This window comes from Acipenser ruthenus, chromosome 1 (assembly GCF_902713425.1).
Source record: "Acipenser ruthenus chromosome 1, fAciRut3.2 maternal haplotype, whole genome shotgun sequence".
Taxonomy (NCBI): domain Eukaryota; kingdom Metazoa; phylum Chordata; class Actinopteri; order Acipenseriformes; family Acipenseridae; genus Acipenser; species Acipenser ruthenus.
Genome location: NC_081189.1, coordinates 48,031,734 through 48,053,302, shown reverse-complemented (window position 1 = coordinate 48,053,302; position 21,569 = coordinate 48,031,734). Strand labels below are relative to the sequence as shown.

Sequence of the window (21,569 nt, the reverse complement as noted above, 5' to 3'; positions counted from 1 at the left end):
TCTATTGCACATTAGCGTCCATATGCATACTTGCCAACATTTGGAAACTGTTTAGCGGGACGCTTGTCCCCTGGGGAGGGGGTGGGTGTTATATGCATCATACACATGGGAGGGGTCATACGCAAACAACACTCTATCATATAATAATAGACGTATCCCCTCAACTCAACACCACACGACCAGCATGACAGTAAAGACACAATGAAGCGTTCTCACCTTTGTATACCGGTAAGTTAGTGATCAGCAGATGTGTCAGCCGCACGAAGAGCACAGCGTGTGGTTTTCACTAACTCTACTGTGCAGAATAAATTCATGTTTTTTTATGTGTAAATATTGGGACTTTCTTCCTGTGCATCGGGACATGGGACATTTGCTAGGAAATCAGGACTGTCCCGACCATGTTGGCATGTACAGTGGCTCTCAAAAGTATTCACCCCCCTTGGACTTTTCCACATTTTATTGTGTTACAACATGGAATAAAAATGGATTTAATTTGGAGTTTTTACCATTGATCAACACAAAAAAGTCCATAATGTCAAAGTGAAAAATAAAATCTACAAATTGTTCTAGATTAATTACAAATATAAAACAGAAAATAATTGATTGCATAAGTATTCACCCCCTTTCCTATGACACACCTAAATAAGCTCTGGTGCAACCAATTGTCTTTAGAAGTCACATAATTAGTTGAATGGAGTCCACCTGTGTGCAATTAAGGTGGTTCACATGATTTCAGGTTAAATACACCTGTCTCTGGGAGGTCCCACAGTTGGTCAGTACATTTCCTAACAAAAACTACATCATGAAGACGAAGGAACATTCAAAGCAAATCCGGAATAAGGTTCTTCAAAAGCACCAATCGGGTAGGATATAAGAACATTTCCAAGGCATTTTATATCCCCCGGAGCACAGTAAAGTCCATTATTAAGAAATGGAGAGAATATGGCACAACTGTGAATCTGTCTAGAACAGGCCGTCCTCAAAAACTGAGTGTCCGGGCGAGAAGGGCACTAGTTAGAGAGGCCACCAAGAGGCCTATTGCAACTCTAAAGGAGTTACAGTCTTCCATGGCTGAGCTGGGAGACACTGTGCATACGGCAACAATAGCCTGGGTGCTTCACAAAACTGGCCTTTATCGGAAAGTGGCAAAAAGAAAGCCATTGCTGAAACAAAACGCTAGTTTGCCAGAAGGAATGTGGGAGACTCTGAGACCAGGTGGAAGAAGATTCTATGGTCTGATGAGACCGAAATAGAGCTTTTTGGCCTCAACACTAAGCGCTATGTTTGGCGCAAGCCTAACACCGCACATCATCCTGAGAACACCATCCCTACCGTGAAGCATGGTGGTGGCAGCATCATTCTATGGGGATGCTTTTCTGCGTCATGGCCTGGAAAGCTTGTGAAGATAGAGGGCAAAGTAAAGAGAAATCCTGGAGGAAAACCTGCTGAAGTCTGCAAGAGACCTGGGACTTGGGAGAAGATTCATCTTCCAGCAGGACAATGACCCCAAACATACAGCCAAAGCCACACTGGAGTGGCTTAAAAATAAAAAGGTCAATGTCCTGGAATGGCCCAGTCAAAGCCCGGACCTCAATCCAATTGAGAATATGTGGAAAGAGAAAAATTGCTGTTCAACAAAGGTCCCCATCCAACTTGACGGAGCTTGAGCAATTTTGCAAAGAAGAATGGGCAAAAATTGCAGTGTCCAGATGTGCAAAGCTGGTAGAGACTTATCCAAATGAGACTCATGGCTGTAATTGCTGCCAAAGGTGCCTCCACCAAATATTGACTCAATGGGGTGAATACTTATGCATTCAATTATTTTCTGTTTTGTATTTGTCGATTTTATTTTTCACTTTGACATAGGGACTTTTTTTGTGTTGATCAGTGGCAAAAACTCCTAATTAAATCCATTTTGATTCCATGTTGTAACACAATAAAATGTGGAAAAGTCCAAGGGGGGTGAATACTTTTGAGAGCCACTGTATGCATCTGAATGGGGTATTTAACAGGGTAATGATATGTCATGTTTCAAATGCCTGCGCTGGTATTTCATGTAATTGCTTTTAATGTATGCTTGTTTTTATCTAAATACATTTTGTACCATATATTGTTTGTTTTTGTTTACTTTCTCTGGCAGATGCTCCTTTGCTTCATTGTGAATAAAAGTAGAATTACATGTACCTGTTCTTCTCATGTATGCAGTATTCTGCCTTTGTTTGATCCTTTTCGTTGAAGAATTAAAACGCAGTACAAAACAATGCACAAATTGAAGCTGAACTTTTATTCAAAATCAGTCTGACATGAATAGTTTCAAAGTGCACCAAATCTTAATCCAACATGCAAGAATCCCAAACTGAGCTTTTATTACAAATTAACCCGACGTGAAAAGTTCATCAGATCTTCATTTTTTTTGTTGTTGTTTTATTCTTGAATCAATTTTGCTTTGCCGGGTGTTTGCTGAACAAGCCAAAAAACAGTGCTTTTTACAACCTACATTACATTCACAACATAGATATGCCTGCGTTACTGCTTCTTTCAAGCGATCAATATAGTTTCCAGCTTTGTTGCAACATAAAATTATTTTCATTTCAGAGGCATAGAAACACAGTGCATGTTTTTTATTAAGACAAAATAGTTGACTTCACTGCAGTAATGTTGTTGAGGCTGACACCCCGGGATCCATCAAGAAGCTGCTTGACGAGATTCTGGGATCAATAAGCTACTAACAACCAAACGAGCAAGATGGGCCGAATGGCATACTCTCGTTTGTAAACTTTCTTATGTTCTTATGCCATTGAGAAATGTCTCATTTAGCGAAACATTCTAATTTGAAATAACGTTTGGTCATAGTGGAGCTATATGTAGAGACAAAGATCCTACACACATTTAAAAATGGTATCAAATAAAAGCAGCATATAAAAGTGTATTACACAGACTTTTATAGCATAAATTTACAGGTAAAAAAATATGCACAGAACAAAACTAGAGATAGTTGAACAGAACTAACTTGCACTTATTATTCAGAGTCTGAGGTCCGCCCCTCTCCTGCTTCAGCACAGCTGGACTCAAACTCACTGTAAGGCAAGGCAGACGGGCACGCTTCGTCCTGCCACGGAGACTTCAGCGATCGGTCAGGGTATTGTGCACAATATTCATTAAGCGTAGCTAGGAATAGATTTTCACTAAGGCAAAAAAATCTATTTTTTATCTAAAAAAAAAAACTAAAAAAAACCTGCATATCCTGTTCCTGAAGCCTGGAGACTATTAATGCAAACTGCAAAACAATATAAGTCGCTAACTCTTTTTACCCAGTGAACCCACCTTGGATATGTTTGAAATTTCATGACACATATTTTTTTTTAAACAAATCTCCCAGCAAAAACATCATCAACCTAAAATGACCCTATTCATACTGTTAGAAATATGTGATATTAAAAGGACAAGAAGAATAGAACTTATAAATATGAATAAGTAGATGGGTTTATACCTTCATTGAGACATGCGTTTGGTTCACTGCTACTGAAGTTAATGCTGAGACTGGTGATACTGATGCTACAACTGGAACGGGTAAGACTGGTGCTGCCACTTCTGGGACTGGTAAGACTGGTGCTGCCACTGCTGGGACTGGTAAGATTGCTGATACTAGTGCTAAGACTGATCGGACTGCTGAGGCTGTATGATGCCACGATTAAAACACTGATTTAGAAGGCTTTACTTTAAATAGAGTTTGCCAATCCTCCTATGTCCTGATCTATCGAAACGCTGTACATTTCTTCCTGGGACATGTCTCTGTGGACATATAGCAGGGCAAGGCCATTCAGTCAATTTTTACCCATACTGCTGCGAGACCAATCAAACATATCGAAAGGATGCACTCAGTTAAACTGTTTCTCGTCATGAACAGAGACCTTAGGAATCTATTTGCTGCAGAAAACACGGATTGTCTCTTGTAGGAGAATTTTTTGTTTTACACTTGGGGCAGGGCAAAAAACATCCAAGGCTTTTTGTTTTGTTTTGTTTGTTTGATAACCAAACCAATACACTTATCATATATAATCATTAACATAGAAAATGTTGCTTTAAATTCACTTAAATATACTTTAAAATGCTGCTGGTGTACAGAGGTCAAGGTTGAATGAGGTGCGCTGTCACATTCATGCTGGAACGCAGCTGCAGTTTACTTCAGTATCCAGTGCTTTGTTACCACTGAACAACCTGTTTAAAGATGCCAAAAACGATTTTTAAAAAATCACCGGTATTAAAACAGTACTTCCTTGGATTTTTATCTCTAACAAAAATATTAGGAAAATAACTTTTTTTTTAAAAAAAAACTGCTGTTGCCAAACAGTGAATTTATAATTAGAATTACCTCAATTTCCTCTACCCCATGGGGTCAAATACAATACATGAAAAGTGCTACAGCTACAAATCATTATATCGGGGAGAGGGAAGGCGTTGCCATTGCGGAAGAAAAACACAGATTTATGAAAACGTATCGCAGCTAAACATCAAATTGCACAGGACTGTCAGCAGAGAAACAACATTAATTTAAGAAATACATTCACTAAACATTCGTACCCAGAGTTGGCTTCTTTTGAAAGAAATGCGTTATAGATTGGTTTCTTTGTTTCATCTTGAGTATGTACCGTACTGAACCGCCCATTAAATAATATTGGTATCGGATCCGAATTCACTGGAGTCGGATCATAAACAGATGTTGGATCCAGTTCTGGAACTACACACAGTGTAAATAGGGAAACTCACCAATGAGAACGAGAAGCGAACATGTCTGTTTGACGCAAAATTTAAATACCTTGTGGTCAAATTTATATACAGCCTAAGAGCACAATAATGTTACGAAGAAATGGCAAATAAAAAATTATAATATGAAAACATGTCGATTTATATGCCAGTCTTAAAAATGTAAGTGGGCACATTATTTTAAAAAAATCTTGATATATTTTTGTACTTTTTTTTTTTTTTTAATATAATGTACCTAGCTTTTTTACCGCTGCCTCAATGTATACTATACCTCTTAAGTGTTTTCCGCATTTTTAAAACAAACTAGTAACTGTCACCGTATACCTAAATCAAAAGATTACCTACATATTAACCTGCTAATTTCTACGTAACAAGATGAAATGACTGACAGTGAAACTACAGTAGCCTATTAAGGGACCGCTGACGTTGACTGACAGCGACATCTAGCCATTCAGAGCAGAACAGAGACAGGACAGACAGCAAGTATAAAAACTACACAAACTAGAGATGATTTCTAAATGATGATTTTTGGTAAAGAAAATTAAAAAAAAATAGCAAGTGGTTTTACACACATTTATCCTATATAAATCGATTTCAGTCGAACTCATATTTTTTGGGAATTCGATGTTTAACAAGCTTTACCGATTTACAATCGAAAAGTAGCAAGCCTAACTAACTATAATTAAATGTTTTTTTTTTGTTTGTTACTATTTCGTTATCGTTTTACATAATTTTTTAGTTACAGTTATAGTGACTATTAACAGATATGATTTATGTTCATTAATAGACATTTTCGTTATCATTACAGATAACTAAAAAAAACCACTGAACGTGCCAAATTCTGGGCCGCTCTGCTTTTCAGATAACATCCCAAATTTGGGCCGCTTTGGTTTTCAGATGACGTCGAAAATTCTGGGCCACGCTGCATTTCCGAATTCAGTCCAGTTTTTGGGATGCTCTGCTGTTACAGATGACAGCAGAGTTTCTAGGTCATGCTCAGTTTACCATAAAAATGTACACAGAACTGAATCATTAATTCATTTAAGAGTAACCCTTAGTACATGAATCAAAGTTAATGTATGTTTTGACTCTCCCCAGAAAACATTCTGTTTTTATGAAGAAACAGAAATCAAATTTAAAAGTTTTTAAAAAAAGCTTATTTCTTTATACAATGAAGAAGAAACTACATTGCACTGAAACAGATATATGAAAATTCATTAAAGCAGTCATTTTCCTTTATTAAAGGTTAATATTAAAGCACATTTTTGAGAAGGAACATGAATAAGGGCGTCTGCTAAGAAATAAATAAGGGCAGCAGTGTGGAGTAGTGGTTAGGGCTCTGGACTCTTGACCGGAGGGTTGTGGGTTCAATCCCCAGTGGGGGACACTGCTGTTTTACCCTTGAGCAAGGTACTTTACCTAGATTGCTCCAGTAAAAACCCAACTGTATAAATGGGTAATTGTATGTAAAATAATGTGATATCTGTATAATGTGAAATAATGTATAATGTGATATCTTGTAACAATTGTAAGTCGCCCTGGATAAGGGCGTGTGCTAAGAAATAAATAAATTAAAAAATAAATAAATAAATAAATAAATAATAATATTCCAAAAAAGACATCTCATATGCTTATGTAATGTCTGTGGCGGAGTTCAACATATATTATTCACCTTCGCACGCTAAAAAAAAATACCGCCTATATCATCTCTTTCACTTCTGGGTTTTAAGAAACCAGTGCCCTTCAACAATTAAACATAAATATTATTTTATTGTATTCATTATCTATTCCTGATAGTTTAAATTGTAGGCTGTAGATAATGTTTAAACAGTTGGACTATGCAAATATAATGGCTAAATTCCAATTCAGACACTTAAAATATGGCCTACCTAAATTTACCCCTGTAGTTCAATTGGCTAAGCAATTCCTCACTCCTCCCACCTTAACTGCTGTTACAGTGTGCTGGCACAGAATAGCTTCCGCGTGTAAAGAGATTTGGTATCCTATGGGATGAAAGGTTTAAAATTTTCGGTGCAGCCTTCTGTGATTTTTCAGCCTAGATACACTCTGAAGCATAATCTCACAGAAATAGCAAAACTATAATAAAATAAAAATAATAATAATAAAAATAAACAGTGTTAAATAGTTCACCTTTAACACAGCGCATTCCGTCCATTATTTTTCTTTTTAAATGCAGTTAAGAAAATATTTCTTAATGTGACTTTGAACGAACAAACAAATATAATATATAACTAGAGTTGCGAGCAACTTTACGGCTTCCAAGGAGTTAGTGTGAAATTTAAGCATATTGGTTGTTATAGATTAAACGTTATCACAAATCATTTTGGACACAGCTGACTGTCAATTTTGGCCAAAACATTGGAATCACTGGTTAGATGATCAATGCTGAAATCTCATTGGCCCACAACAGCCATGTTTTGTACTGTAGCAACTTCCCTTGAACAACCGTAAAAGATAATCATACTTACATCATTTATGCTCATTTTGGCTTCAATCAGAACTCTGCATGTTATATAACAACCATCTGCAGTCAATAAGAAATTATGGGAAGTTTTACAGCCAGCTTTAAATTTGACCTTTAGCAGAACTTAACCATACTATGTAAAACTATGTATGCATTACACATTACACTACTTGCATTACCTATAGTGCTCATATAAACACACCAGTTTTGTAAAACAACAAAAGTCACATCTAAATTATTTAAATTACAAACATACTTTTTTCTGCACCTTGCTATATTTTTTCTATACCTTGCAGACTTGTCCATGTTAACAGCTGCCCCAGTGGTGGGAATGTGAAAAATTGACAAAACTGGCATGTCACCCATATTGATTGGCTTTTCCTGACTAACTTTTTTAGAGGACAGTACAAAGATAACGTATAACCAAGATTCACGTCAATCAGCCAAAGGGCTCATGAGGAGTTGTTATTTAAGTGTTTTACGCAAAATCCAACATAGCTGCCACACCATGTGACCGATCCATTATTTCTTAAGTAGAATCAATCGTGGACATGAGTGCACTATATACAAAATTTTTCACAGCTGTATTATTTACCATTCATGAGAAGACTTTTGAATATTGTCCAAACTTTTCATTAAATCCAAGATGGCTGCCACACCATGTGACCAAAGGCAGCCATATTGACCACGACACAACATCCCATAGTCCTCTACATCCGTGTCAAATTTTGTGTGTTGGTGCAGCCGATAAGAAGTTATACGCAGTTTTATAGCCAGTTGCGTATGTTGATGATGTCATGCAGCGTGGACGCCATGATTTTCACAGTAGCAACTTCCCTTGAACAAGTGTAACAGATGACCATACTGAGATGTTTTATTCCAATTTTTGTTTCAATCGGATAAGCGGTTTCAGAGAAGATGTTTGAATTTTGATGATTTTATATTTTTATGGTAATTTTATGTCATTAATCAATGTGGTTGCCAAACCACAGAACCAATCAGCTTCATATTAACAACAGTTAATCATGGACTATCCCTCAACATGTATAGCAATTTTCAGAACTCTGCAGTAAGCGGTTTCCGATACATAGGCGTTTTAACAAATTCCGCAAAATCCAATATGGCTGCCGAACCATGTGACTTGCGCAAATTTGCTGAATATCACCAACTATCCCCCGTAGGCATCTACCAGTGTACCGAATTTCGTGAGTTTTGAGCATGTTTTGGCAGAAAATAAATAAATAAATAAATAGTAATAATAATAATAATCCTAAAAAAAACAATAGGCTTCCCCAGCATATGGCTTGGAAGCCTAATAATATCTTTATTTAACGCCTTTCATAGTGGACCACCATCACAAAGTGCTATACAGAGGTAGGCTGCAAACTGTGCATTATATGCAGAGTCACTTACAATAGGACATTGATATAACATCTCATCTGCAGGATGGAGCACAAGGAGGTATATATATATAAAATGTATTATTTGTTTATTTATTACAAAAAAGAATGCACACAGATATGTTAGTCAAAATATGTGGAAAAATTCCACCACAGTCGCCGCACTGGTACATCCGCCATTTTGCAACGCACACCGCATCTCCTCAAATTGTTAACTAATGTTTTGCGCGCTCGGCGTGCAGGCCACGTAACGCTCTGCCTATTGAACGCACCCTAAGTGTACTGTCATATAAGAATGATTGAAATTTCCATCATTTGAGAGAGTTTTCTCCCTTTTTAATTAGTTTTCTTCAATTTAAAAAACGGAGCGCCGAAAACATTGAAAGCACCATGTTGTTTGGAACCAGGTAGCAACTATCTCTAAGGAAGTGAGTGTCAGTGACGAAAGCACTAAAGAGCCGTATTGGATTGTTTACATCACGTGGATATGTTTGTTGCAAAGTAGAATGTACAGATCAGTACTCAACAGTACATTTCTAATACGATAGTGGGAATCCTTAAGCAACGACTGTATGTCAAAGAAAATATTAAAAGAAGGTTGGTGTTTATTATGCCTTTCACTTAAAACCGGACATTAGGGCGTCTGGGCTTGTTAATTCCGGACACAGATGCCATTTCTCGGACTGGCCGGGTCAAACCCAGAAAGGTGTCAACCCTATTTTTAAGGGAAACTTGAACCTACCTTTGTGACCTATAAACAAGATGTATATACATGTAATTAATACACTAGTTACTTTTACATACAACTTATACTTTGATTACAAAAAACCCTGAAATGGGACGTTCATATTGTCAGTGTTATATATTGATGATATATAATATCCTATTTTATTAAAGTATGAATGCGTGGTTGTGCCCATTGGCGCTCAAAATAGTTGGCATATTTTAAGAACTACAGAATAAATCAAATTCTTCGGTTTCTATCTGAAGACGTCTATGGCAATGAAGTTCAATTTTAAAATGCAGTCTTCCTCTCCCACTGAACTGACAGTCTGCCGATTCCATTCAGGGTGTTGCGTAGGGGGTGCTAGCTCTGCGGTGCTTTGATCTCTGGAGTATACCACTGTGTGTTGGACCAGCAGGGTGGTGGGGTTTGGTCCGGTTCAAACCTAGGACTTTGCCGGCGTGTCTACTGTACTTTATTCGCGGAACCGCGGTTGGGGGGTTGATGGTGGAAGAGGGAGGTTGGTGATCGATGTTGGAGGCTGTTTTTAAAATAGGGCGGCGAGCGGGGCTCACTCGTTTTAATGATCATCACTGTTTCACCAAAAGAAAACAGAAAACAGGTAACACTCGGGAAAATCCAAAATGTTCTAATTATTAAAACATATTGAATCCAGTGTTCGATTTCATCAACATGTATATTGCAATCTAATTATAAATGCATCATGTATTTTAACCCTCATGATTTCATTAAGGTTATTGTAATCGGAGTGACTGCTGATGTGCAAACACCACATCTTAGGTTGGTGTATATTATAGCGTGTGCACGCTTTATATGAACGAATATAGTCGCGATATGATACTATTTAATTTTTGTGGGTATTTATAACTTAATCCCAGATTGCATCTTTAATTCATAATGTGAAATGCTGAATGTATTTCTCTGGTTGGGTTCCTCCGCTGGATTAATTTGTATTGCATTTCTAAACAGTTTGTGCTGTAGCAGACCAGAAGACGAATAATGGTTGTCTGATCTAGTTGGATAATAATGAAAACAAGTACTGTAGCTAGGAGCTCTTGTTAATCAGCGGGTTACATTTTGGTTGGACCGGTGTTCGTGTTCCAAAGTATAACCAAAAAAAAAAGATCTGCATTCATGTTGCACTCTCCCCTTTGCTTTTGACAAGCATTTTTTTGTGGGTTGAGCGCAAAATTGAAGGCACTCTTCCTAATATATTTCATCTCTCAATTGCCCAGTTTGAAAACAAAGGATCACTGCAGTGCCTGCTCTCAAACTAGCCTGTTTACACTCGGCTGCGCTAAAGCCAGCCTTACAATCTGCGCACTGGTTGGCCAGTCTGACAAATTGTACCTGCCCGTGCGATCTGATAGGATACAATTGGTAGTAGGGTAGGTGACGTGATCGCTTTTGGTGGGTTGGTTGGTTTGTAGAAAAAAAGGGACCAGAGGAAGAGAAAATGGAGAGGAAGAAAAAGCTGTGAAAGTGAGTGGTGATGTGTATGTATGTCTTATATTATGGCAAACGTAACGATGTGTTATTTTTTTTTTTTTCGTGGTTAGGATACCTGATTTTCAGGTTTGTGCATGCACTATATTTCATTCTTTAAAAATGCACAGCGTTTAGCAACGCCAAGGGTGAAGAGCAAGTCGGTTTCCTGATTGTTTATGACGTGCTAATTCTATGTATTATTACTCCTGTTAATTTCTCGTGGTGGTTTTTAAAGTGGTATCTGGTAGCTGACTTTACAAATATGTATGTGCAGGATTGGATTCACCAAACAAAACAACAACAAAATTAAAAGGGGTCAAGAACAAGCTGACGACATTTGCAACCTTACTGTACCAATCTATATTAACAATATATGTATTGTTAAAATATAAGCTAGAACTGTTTTCCTATTATAATACTGTAATGCAACTATTTTTTTTTAAATTTGTTATTATTTATTTATTTATTTTATGTACCGGCATTTTATTTAACAAAGTTAAAACCTAGCAAGTGAGTTTAGTGTAAATAAATAACACAAATAGCTCCCAAACAAAGGTGGCAACTACTTTTTAAAAACGTTGTAGCTTTTAAACAAATGGCGTAAAGATGTAATTAATAATGCTGCTGTATACCGTTGTTTCATTGAAGAGTGCAACTTTAGAAAGCACCTGTTTGTACCACATCAAGTACTGTTGAAGGATGGTGCATGCAGATGTTGCTGTAGACTCTCTGAAAGTAATAGCCCTCAATGTGGGCAACTAACCCTAATACAGGTTTATTATTCCGATGTCTTATTGGAAACCAGACCTCGACCTGTTTCCATTAAAACACCTATTTCATTATTTTAACGTGAGTTGGATCATGTTATTTTGGGTTTTGTAAGTTTGGCTTTTAAAGCTAGGTGCTTGTAGTTGTAGTTGTTTTTGGTCTTGCAATGTATCCTTTTGTGGGTAAGATATCAACCAAACTGCTTACACCCTCCATTAGACTACTTACTCGATGATGTACATAAGAATGCTTGTAATACTTGAATTATATAATAAATAAATGTACCCCAAATTCCATCACATTTTGCTTGTAGATTTTATCAAGTAAAGGTCACTCATTCAGATGTGTAACCTTGAAATAAGTGGGGGTTGTGCTTTGTCAAGATGAGTAATTCTTCAGTTGAAACTGACTGGCACAAGGCCTGTCAGAAGCTTTCTTTGGATTTGTTTCGTGGAACCATTGTATGTTGTAAAATACAGTTACAGAGCAAGTGGTTTTTATCATTTAATTTTTTGGGGGCAGAGGGGGGAGCAGCAGCATTTTATGTAAATCTTGTGTATGTAGTCTAAATCCCCATTCGCTGTCTCCCAGCATTTTGATTAGATAGACTATCTAGTTTCACATTATGGAAACTCAGTGAACATAGTAGCCAACTACATCAAGAGTAGCAACTTCTCGGGCTAGAATATTATTAAGGCAGGATTAAAAGGAGGTCTAAGTAAGACCACGTTTTTGTACAGTAGTTCAAATTAACATTACAGTTAAAATGTAAGGCTGTAGTTATTGCATACCCCGTAAGTCGGCATTATGTACTGTATTTATTGGAAGTACTTGTAACTTCAATGTAATGCTGTGGGAAATTCCAGTAATGGATGTGACATTTGCACACAAAATGTAACTTTTTGTTACCATACACAAGGGCTCCTTTAATGAATTAAAGAAACATACTATTTAAATAAGGTGTTTTTTAAACTGTGTCCTGTTAAAATTCCATGGTTCAGAGTCTCACAATCTTTTTTTGTTGCCCAAAGAAACTCACGTTATGGATGTGTCAGAAATGGACAAGTATTGCTGGGTCACTTTACATGTTCACAAAAGTCTGATTTGTGGGACCTGCACCCAAAACATTTAATGTAATGATACCGAAAATGTATGGAAGTTGGACTTCTGAAAATGTTGCTTGTTTCTTCTTTAACAGTAACTTTAATTGGCTGTAAAGTAATAAGGCACAAACTCAACAAAAATAATACAGCCTGCATAAATATACACCCTTTAGCAAAAATACAGGAAGATATGTTTTTGATAAATGCAACTTTTGTTTTGCTTTGGACATAAAATGTTAACAGTAATTAACCATAGTTCACAAATTACTTCTGTTAAAATATATTATTATTTTTTTATTATTATTACAATGTTAAAAAACATCTGATTTGAATGCATTCTTTTCAGTTGTTAACTCAAGTCCTTTGTATTTCTTTTTTTATAATCGGAAATGTTCTAACTTCAATATAAGTTGTGCCTTTTTGTTTAACTATTATGCTCAACACTGTTTTTAGTGTTTGTTCTTTATTTTGAAAAATAAGTCAATGCACTTTATCATTGATAAATGTATATACAATATCGATATTATATATAATGTATATACAATAATCTAATACTAAATTAGGGTGCCGATTTGTACCGCTAGCATTAGTTGATTAATCGGTAGATTAATCTGTGCAAATTTTTAATAAAGGTAATAGAATCTTGTTTTTTTAAAATTTGGTCTTTTTAAAAGCATTTTTATTTTTATTTTGGTAAATGTAACACATTTTCACAGAACAACTGTTCTTTCAGGCCACTGTCAGTCACATACCTGTAAACACAAGACAGCTGAGCTGCGTTTCCAGCATGGGTTGTTTAATCTACCATTATAGCTACGTACTTGGCTTCCTATACTTCTGCATCTAGCAGAACCTGAGGCACCGAATAGATTAAGCTGTTCTGAATCTTGTTAGAGGTACCCGAGAATATTGTGGCTATTGACCAGTGACCAGTGATTGCTTAACATGCTGTCGTAGTTAGAAATCAGAGAAGTAATTCCACTTAATTACCTCTATTTGAGGAATTTGTGCCTTCATCATGCCCTCTGAATGCCAGTTCTTGCTTGCCAAGGTAGAATCAATCAAGCAAGAACCTCATGATTTTTTCTTACTTGCTTATTGTGATGTATTGTTTCCCTACGCTTCTGCTCATCCAGTTGAACATCAATCCGGGTTTGTCCAAAAGTTGAGTGTTACAGCGGCTCGCAAGTGACTTTGGGAACTCTCATGTTTTTGTGCTGACTTCGCTAGATAGCCTAGATTGCTGTAGACAGTGCTGTTCCATATCACCTTTTCTGTACTGAACAAAAAAAGTTTTATTCATAATTTGAATGCTGAAAGAGGCGAGTATATCCCTTTCCTTCCTGTGTCAGTTCAGGTATTTGTGGTGTATACCTAAATTTTTTTCTGAGAAAGTTCTTCTTGAAAATTGATTTGTAACCAAATTGACTACAATGTTGCCGTTGTCTGACATTTTTATTTTTAATTTGTAAAAAGCAATTTGAAACATTATTTCATTTCATTATATTATAATTACATTATATGGGGTGGCCAATTTCTGAAAAAAAAATTGTTGTCCAAGGGACAAAATGCTAGAAAAATCCACTTGTCCTTCTTAAAAATCTACTTGTCCGTCTTAAAAATACTACCCCCTACCCCAAAAAATATTTTAAGTGTGCAACACATCATTTGCTGGAGTAAAAAGAAAGGCTTATTAAATCAATCTGAGTTAATCGATTTTTTTTAAGTCGGCACAAGTGCCATTTTTAAGGCAAGTCGTTTGGGTAGGACAGTACGTTAGTACATAATATATATATTCCTGCAGATATTATTACAGTTTAAATGAAGAGCATTCCCAGTACAGACAATTTTAAATACAACTTACAGATCCTGTCATGCTTGACCAGCAGCAGAACAGCAAAAGAAAACATTCACTGTTCTTGCTGAGTACTTTGAAACCCTTGTCTGTTTGCTCAGCCAGGTGATTGAGAAAATCATGCCAGGGTTTAATTGTTTTATTTGTCCAAAAATGCATTTGTTCCCAAGTTCTGTTCTGTGAAGTATCAACAGGTTAATATAGCAATTTTTTGTTTCTCAGACGCCTACTTTGATAAGTGATAGTTACAGGGTTAATGTTTATGGATATGTTACTAAAGTGGAAGTATATGCAGATTTATGATTTTACCCTCCTGTATGTCATACCTCAGCTGTAGTAATAGAAGCTCAGGATAAAGTCAGGTGCTTTACATTGACCTCTTTATAGACTGTTACTAGAAGTAAGAGCTGCCCTTGTGTTTTGCAACATACAACATAAAATTAAGGGTCTTCATGCACAGGTTTATTCATCCAACATTAGTCTAGTGCCCACACCACACCACACCACACTTGTTTTATCCGTGATGGCACCTCTGTCTTCAGGATACACAAAAGGTTCCCTGTGACCCGACCTCACCTCAACAAATTTATAACATACAGTGGTTTGCAGAAGTATTCACCCCCTACCAATAATGTTACATTTTGTTGAATTACAAATAATGTATGCACAGTTTTTCAAACAAACTTTTTTTTATTCAAAGCTGTAGTGGTTAAACTGAACACTGTTATATGAGGAGGAGGTTAAATGTCAGCAAAGCTTAAAAAATGTAATTTACTGGTTACTAGTATTCAGCCCCTGAAGTCAGTACTTGGTAGAAGCACCTTTTGCAGCAATTACTGCTATGAGTCTTTTTGGATAGGTCTCTACTAGCTTTGCACAGTAGGATGGTAAAATTCTTGCCCATTCTTCACGGGAAAATTGCTCCAGTTCTGATAAGTTTGTTGGGGATTGTCGATGAACTGCAATCTTCAAGTGTAGCCATAAATTTTCGATTGGATTCGATAACTGGGCCACTCAAGAACATGAATTCTCTTGTTCAACCACTCCAGTGTGGCTTTGGCTTTGTGCTTTGGGTCATTGTCCTGCTGAAATGTGAATTTCCTTCCCAGTTTCAGAGTCTTGGCTGACTCTACTTTGCACCTTCTATTCTCCCCTCTATCCTGACAAGCTTCCCAGTCCCTGCTGAAGAGAAGCATCCCCATATGCTTGACAGTTGGGATGGTGTTGACTGGGTGATGTGCAGTGCTGGGCTTGCGCCAGACGTAACACTTGGAATTTAGACCGAAAAGTTCAATTTTTGTCTCGTCTGACCACAAAACCTTTTCCCACATGTCTACAGTATCTACATGCTTTTAAGATGAGTAATGGCTTCTTTCCTGCCCACCCGTCCATACAGGCCAACTTTGTATAGGGACCAGCATATTGTTGATGTGTGAACACTGACCCCCATCTCAGACACAGAACTTTTGTTGGCTTCGGAGTGACATCCCGAACCAGTTTCCTGCTTGCCTGGCTGCTCAGTTTGGGAGGGCGACCTGATCTGGGTAGTGTCTGGGTGGTATGATGCATCTTCCACTTCTTAATGACGGACTTCACTGTGCTGAGAGGGATAATCAGCGCTTTTGAAATGTTCTTGTACCCCCCTTCTGCTCTGTGCCTCTCTACCACTTTATCCCTGACTTGTTTCGAAAGCTCCTTGGTCTTCATGGTTGCTTTGTTGGATCACTGTGAGTTGCAGCTTGAAAGTCTTTATATATCTGAGGGAAATTATCTACAAGTTAAACCACTTTGAGTACACACAGGCTGGAACCATTTCACTAATTTTGTGACTTTTCAAACAAATAATTTGCACCTGAGCTGATTTAGGGCTGCAGTAGCAAAGAGGTTGAATACTTATGTAACTGAGCTTTAATCTGTTTTTCTCTGTAAATCTTACTTATTTATATTCTATATTCATTTTTTAACTATCAATGTGGAGTAGTTAGTGTAGATTCTACATGTAAAGTCTAATTTGAAAGCGTCGTGGAGTCCGCTCAGGTGCAAACCGCTGTGTGTATATATACATCAGATTTTCTTTTAACTCGTGTCTGAACCAAACAATGTTATTCCGCACCATATAAAGATAGTGTGCATTGCATGACTGAATTGTTTACATGGCATGGTGAATCCAAGAGTTTTATGACATGTCCAATTTGGCCGCTATGGTGTCCCAGGTGTCTTGCTTCTTTACCGTATCCTTATAAGCTGGACGGGACGTATCATACAGTTGAGGGCATTTTTGCACCTCGAAAATCAGTCTTTCATTTGCTATCTCTCACTGTACATAGTGCCAATAACGTCAGACAACAACACTTCACTTGATTGGTCTAGATGGAAATTTGCTGCGCGGTATTGTCAAAAAATCGCACTGGTTTCTATCCCGTGCGGTTTTCCGCCGTGCCGCTTTTCCGTTCCACACTCAGTGTAATTGCACCCATTCAGAACAATAGATTCTATTTTTTTTTTGCCGCACGGTTTACCGCTTTCCGCTACCGCTCCCAGTGTAATCAGATCTTTACCGTAGCATATTTGTCCCGCCTCTGCTCACTAATGATTTGACAGCTGTAAAACCAGGTCAGGTCTTTGATTTTCCCATTGGTTAAACTCCCAATTGTCCTGCCTCTGTTCACTCATGATTGGACACCTGCATAACAAGGGGCAGATCTTTAACTCTCCCATTGGTTAAACCTAATAAAACCTTCAACTGTTTATGTCCCGCCTCCGCTCACTTATGATTGTACTGCCACCGATCTTGGTTGATTTTATTTTGTATACCATTCTGCACGATTTAAATTGTAAAAAAAAAACTCTTTAGTTGATTAATCCATCCGATTAATCTGTTAATCGGAGCAGCCCTAGTTTTTACACAAAATGTATGTGATATTAACCATTTCAGAACCATGCTCCCCCAGGACCAGGCCTTTTTTTGGCAGTATTTGATTCTCTTCCAATAGAAATAATGTACTTCTTTTTAGAACACTGTGGGGAACATTATAAAGTGTTTCAGAAACCATACAAACTTTTCACTTTTTTTCAACACAATATTTAGTTTTTATTTTGTTTTTTAAAAAAAATGTAAACTTTGTAAAGTGTTTTTTTATTATGTATTTTGCTTAGAGATACATATATAAAAACATGTTATTCTCTGACCCAAGCGACCTTACACTACTTCCTGAAAGGTTTGTTGAGAAACATTGATGTTTCGGGTAAATTACAAGACATTGTTTCACGTGAGTGATTGCAATGACATAATACACATGTATTCTCAGTGTCTTTATAAGCAATAATGGACACTACTGTTGATTTTTATGTTCTCAAAATAACTATTTATAAATAAAATAGTTATTCATTCCATTATTATCAGTAATAAGTAGGGGTGGGCACCAGTATCGATATTTTGATATGATATCGATATCGGTCTTCCTGGGACCATCTGGCAACAGCTTCTGCTGTTTCCCAGTCAGTGGTCGCTCTGTATAGGGTGCATGATGCGGAGAAGCTGGGTCTGGCTCATTTTCCGCCAGTTGTGGTTTCTATTGCCACCTTGGTCAGGGCCTCTAATTTAGAGCTCCAATTCAAGGATGTTACCTGCCCAAATAAGCAGTGCCGGGTCTCCGAGATGATCCTCAAGAGGTCCTATTCAACCAGTGCGTTCGCTGCACGGCTAGGGAACTACAAGAGCATCGTGGTAGCCTACCTACCATTTGCTGCGGTTCCTTTCTGAGAACCACAGGTCCTCACCACAACAGCTGGATGAGCTGCGCCTGGTTAACAAGAACATGCTCCGTGTGTCCAAGCTCAATGGAAATGCTGTAGGTAGAAACCTGGCTGTGCTGAGAGCTGCACGTAGGCAGCTTTGGCTTTCCCAGGCACACGTGCCTGATGGGGACAAAGCACCGCTGTTGGACGCCCCGATCACTCCAGGGCATACATTTGCTCCTGCGGTGGACGAGATGCTGCAGCGCTCTCACTGTGCGCAGGAATACATTAAGGAGCTGGTTCACCTGCTTCCCCAAGCGACCACCTCCAGTACATAAACCAGCGGCAAACTTGCGCCCTAGGCCCCAGTAGCCTCAAAGACCATCGCAGACAGCTGCATCCGCTGCCAGAGGCGATGTTCGGAACTGGCTTTAATAGGCTCCGCCACCCTGCGCAGAGACAGAAGCCGCAGGCTGAGCAGCAGCTCTAGGAATTTGCTGACACAAGCCCAGGGTCCCTTCTCAGGGAGCCATCTGGACTATTGGTGTCAGTGCACCACAGACGTCTGGGTGCTTGCTACCGGTAATTTGCTACAGTCCAAGCACGGTCCCCCTACCTTTCGGGGCATGACTACAACATCAGTCATGGACCCACAGGATGCCACTGTGGTGTCTCGGGAGGTAGCAGCACTGCTGCAAAAAAGACTATTTGCATGATGGACCCTCTCCAGTTGGAGGAAGGGTTTTACTCCAGGTACTTCCTAGTGCCAAAGCAGGATGATGGCCTGTATCTGAGCCGAAGGAAGTTCAAAATGTTGACGATGCAACAGCTGTTGAATTCAATCAGGCTACGCGACGGGTCCACCTTGGTTGACCTCAAAGAAGCCTATTTACACAGCCCCATAAAACCAGCGCACAGGAAGTACCTGCGGTTCGCCATACAGGCCAGATTTATGGAGTGCTTGGGATATTGTTGTCAAATGCACACTTTGACCAGTCTTGGCCATAAAAGCCGGTAGCTCTCGCAAAGTTTCCATTGGCCTCTTGGTAGCCTCTCTGATCAGTCTCTTTCTTGCTCGGTCATCCAGTTTGGAGGGACGGCTTGATCTAGGCAGGTTCTTGGTGGTGCCATACACCTTCCACTTCTTAATAATCGTTTTGACCGTGCTCCAAGGGATATTCAAGGCCTTTCAACAACTGTGTCCTGGAGTACTTTTGAAAGCGCCTTGGTGCTCATGGTTGACTCTTTGCTTTGAAATGCACTACCCAGCAGAGGGAACCTACAGGAACTGCTGAATTTATCCTGAAATCATGTGAAGTCACTACAATTTAACACAGGTGGAGGCCACTTAACTTGGTGTTTGATTTTGAATGTGATTGGTTACACCTGAGCTAATTTAGGATTGCTATTACCAGGGGGGTGGACACTTATCCAACCAAGCTATTTCAGTTTGTATTTTTAAAATTTCTAGAATATTTTTTTCACTTGGAAGTTGTGGGGTAGGATGTGTAGATAAATGAAAAAAAAAACTATTTTAATGCATTTTAATTCCAGGCTATAAGCCATAGAGTTTAAATGTTCATAAAAATGTACCAAAATGCACATACCTGGAGTTTCTTAGCCTTTGTGTTAAAATGTGGTATTGATGGATGTGATGCAAAATTTTGGCCATGTGCGTTTCAGGAACGCATGAACAGAAAAGCTAGCACGACCTCTGCAGTCTGTGTAATAAGGGCTGCTTTTATCTGCCTAGTAAGCTATGGTGCCCTGCGCTTACTGTAATTGCAATTGCCCATATCAGAATTAGAAAAAAAAATGTATTACATTTTTATTTTTTAAAGCATTGTTTTATAAGCCAGAAAGGTGGTAACGTTTGTATTTGTACGTGCTTGTTCATTAAGGCTTAAAGTAAATGGATTCATAATTTTGTCAAATAGACAATTTGTTTGGCAGAACTGCACGATTCTACAAATAACATTATAGTTATATTACAAGTCAGATTGTTGTCATTATTATTAGGCATTATTTGTTGTTCTTGCTTGTTTTTGGGTGTTATACTTTGATGACAGTAAGAACAAAATCTTACTGTTCAAGTTGCAATACATGCATCTACAAATTGCTTTGAAGCCAGTAGCTCAGTAATAATCATACTGCTGTTAAAGTACTGTGGCAAGTCAAACCCTCCAGCTCGTAATATACAGTGCCTGACTCCAACTAACAAAAATGTAGCCTATGAAAATGTTGTAAAGTTTCTTACCAGTACGGGGGTTATGTGCGCTAAATATACACTGGTGAATTAAACTTTTTTGCAATGCAGTGGGGGGGGGGCACAATTGTTTGTATTTATCTCTGTAACAAATCTAATGATTTACAATGTTGCTGTTTCATTACAGATATAATACAAATCTCCCCAGAACTAAATGCACATTTCTTAATTGGTTGACACATTCTGTAATTGTTCATGCCCCATGCACAATTATAAAATGGGTAACGGCAAACCTTTTATATTTATAAAAATATGACTGACGCTAGCTAGATGTCAACAACAACATCTTTATTAACAACCGTAACTTAGTGACAGTGCAAGCCCTGTCTATCAATAAACTTTATTGCTAGTGCAATACCTTATGTAACCTCTCCCTTATCTTTTTAATATTTAAATTCCTAGAATCTCAAGTATTTACTTTTATACAAATAATGCACTTGTCTACATTGGGACTAGAGGTTGCAAGCACTTAGTCCAACGTCCTTACCACCATATCCTTTACTTCTAAACTAGTTGAACTAAACTATTTTAAACAATTGGGCAAATTAGAACTCCTCTCTATCTTGCTGGTGGTCTTATTATCCTTCCACTTCGTGTATACTGCATGGGAGAATGTGTCTCTGGAAACGGCTGCTTTCTTGAAAGCTGTTTCTGCTGCACCAGGTAGTGGTATCTGTTGCTGTCAGGTTGTCAGGGTGTAAGGTACAGACTCGGTTGAAGATGTGCTGCTTTCATTTTTAATGGGTGGTCCAAAAATTTCAGGTGACTCTTCAGAAGTTGCTTGCGATTTCTTCTGTACTGCGTGTTATCAGGTGTAGGGACAATACAGGATCTTGGTGCCTCATGCTGCTTTAAGACAACTGCTGGTTCCCATACTCTCAACCTTGCTTTTATGTGAAGCTTGGGCAGCTCCTTTGCACTATGATCAAAATACTTATGTTTTTTTTGCCTCTTGTT

The 21,569-nt window shown here is 38.1% G+C and overlaps 1 protein-coding gene across 4 annotated transcripts in view; it reads left to right on the top strand.

The window, feature by feature from the left end:
* LOC117421124 (E3 ubiquitin-protein ligase RNF38) overlaps positions 1 to 21,569 on the top strand; it is a 182,296-nt gene that overhangs the window by 96,748 nt on the left and 63,979 nt on the right. The window contains exon 1 of one of the 4 annotated variants that reach the window (XM_034035087.3): positions 9,725 to 9,995. The exons of 1 other annotated variant lie outside the window; for it this stretch is intronic. In XM_034035087.3, the coding sequence (XP_033890978.1) occupies positions 9,957 to 9,995 (39 nt within the window). In that variant the 5' untranslated portion in view covers positions 9,725 to 9,956. Of the gene's footprint in view, positions 1 to 9,724; positions 9,996 to 10,777; positions 10,891 to 21,569 lie in introns of those variants that run through there. 2 more of the 4 variants (XM_034035088.3, XM_034035089.3) reach the window with 2 other exon arrangements.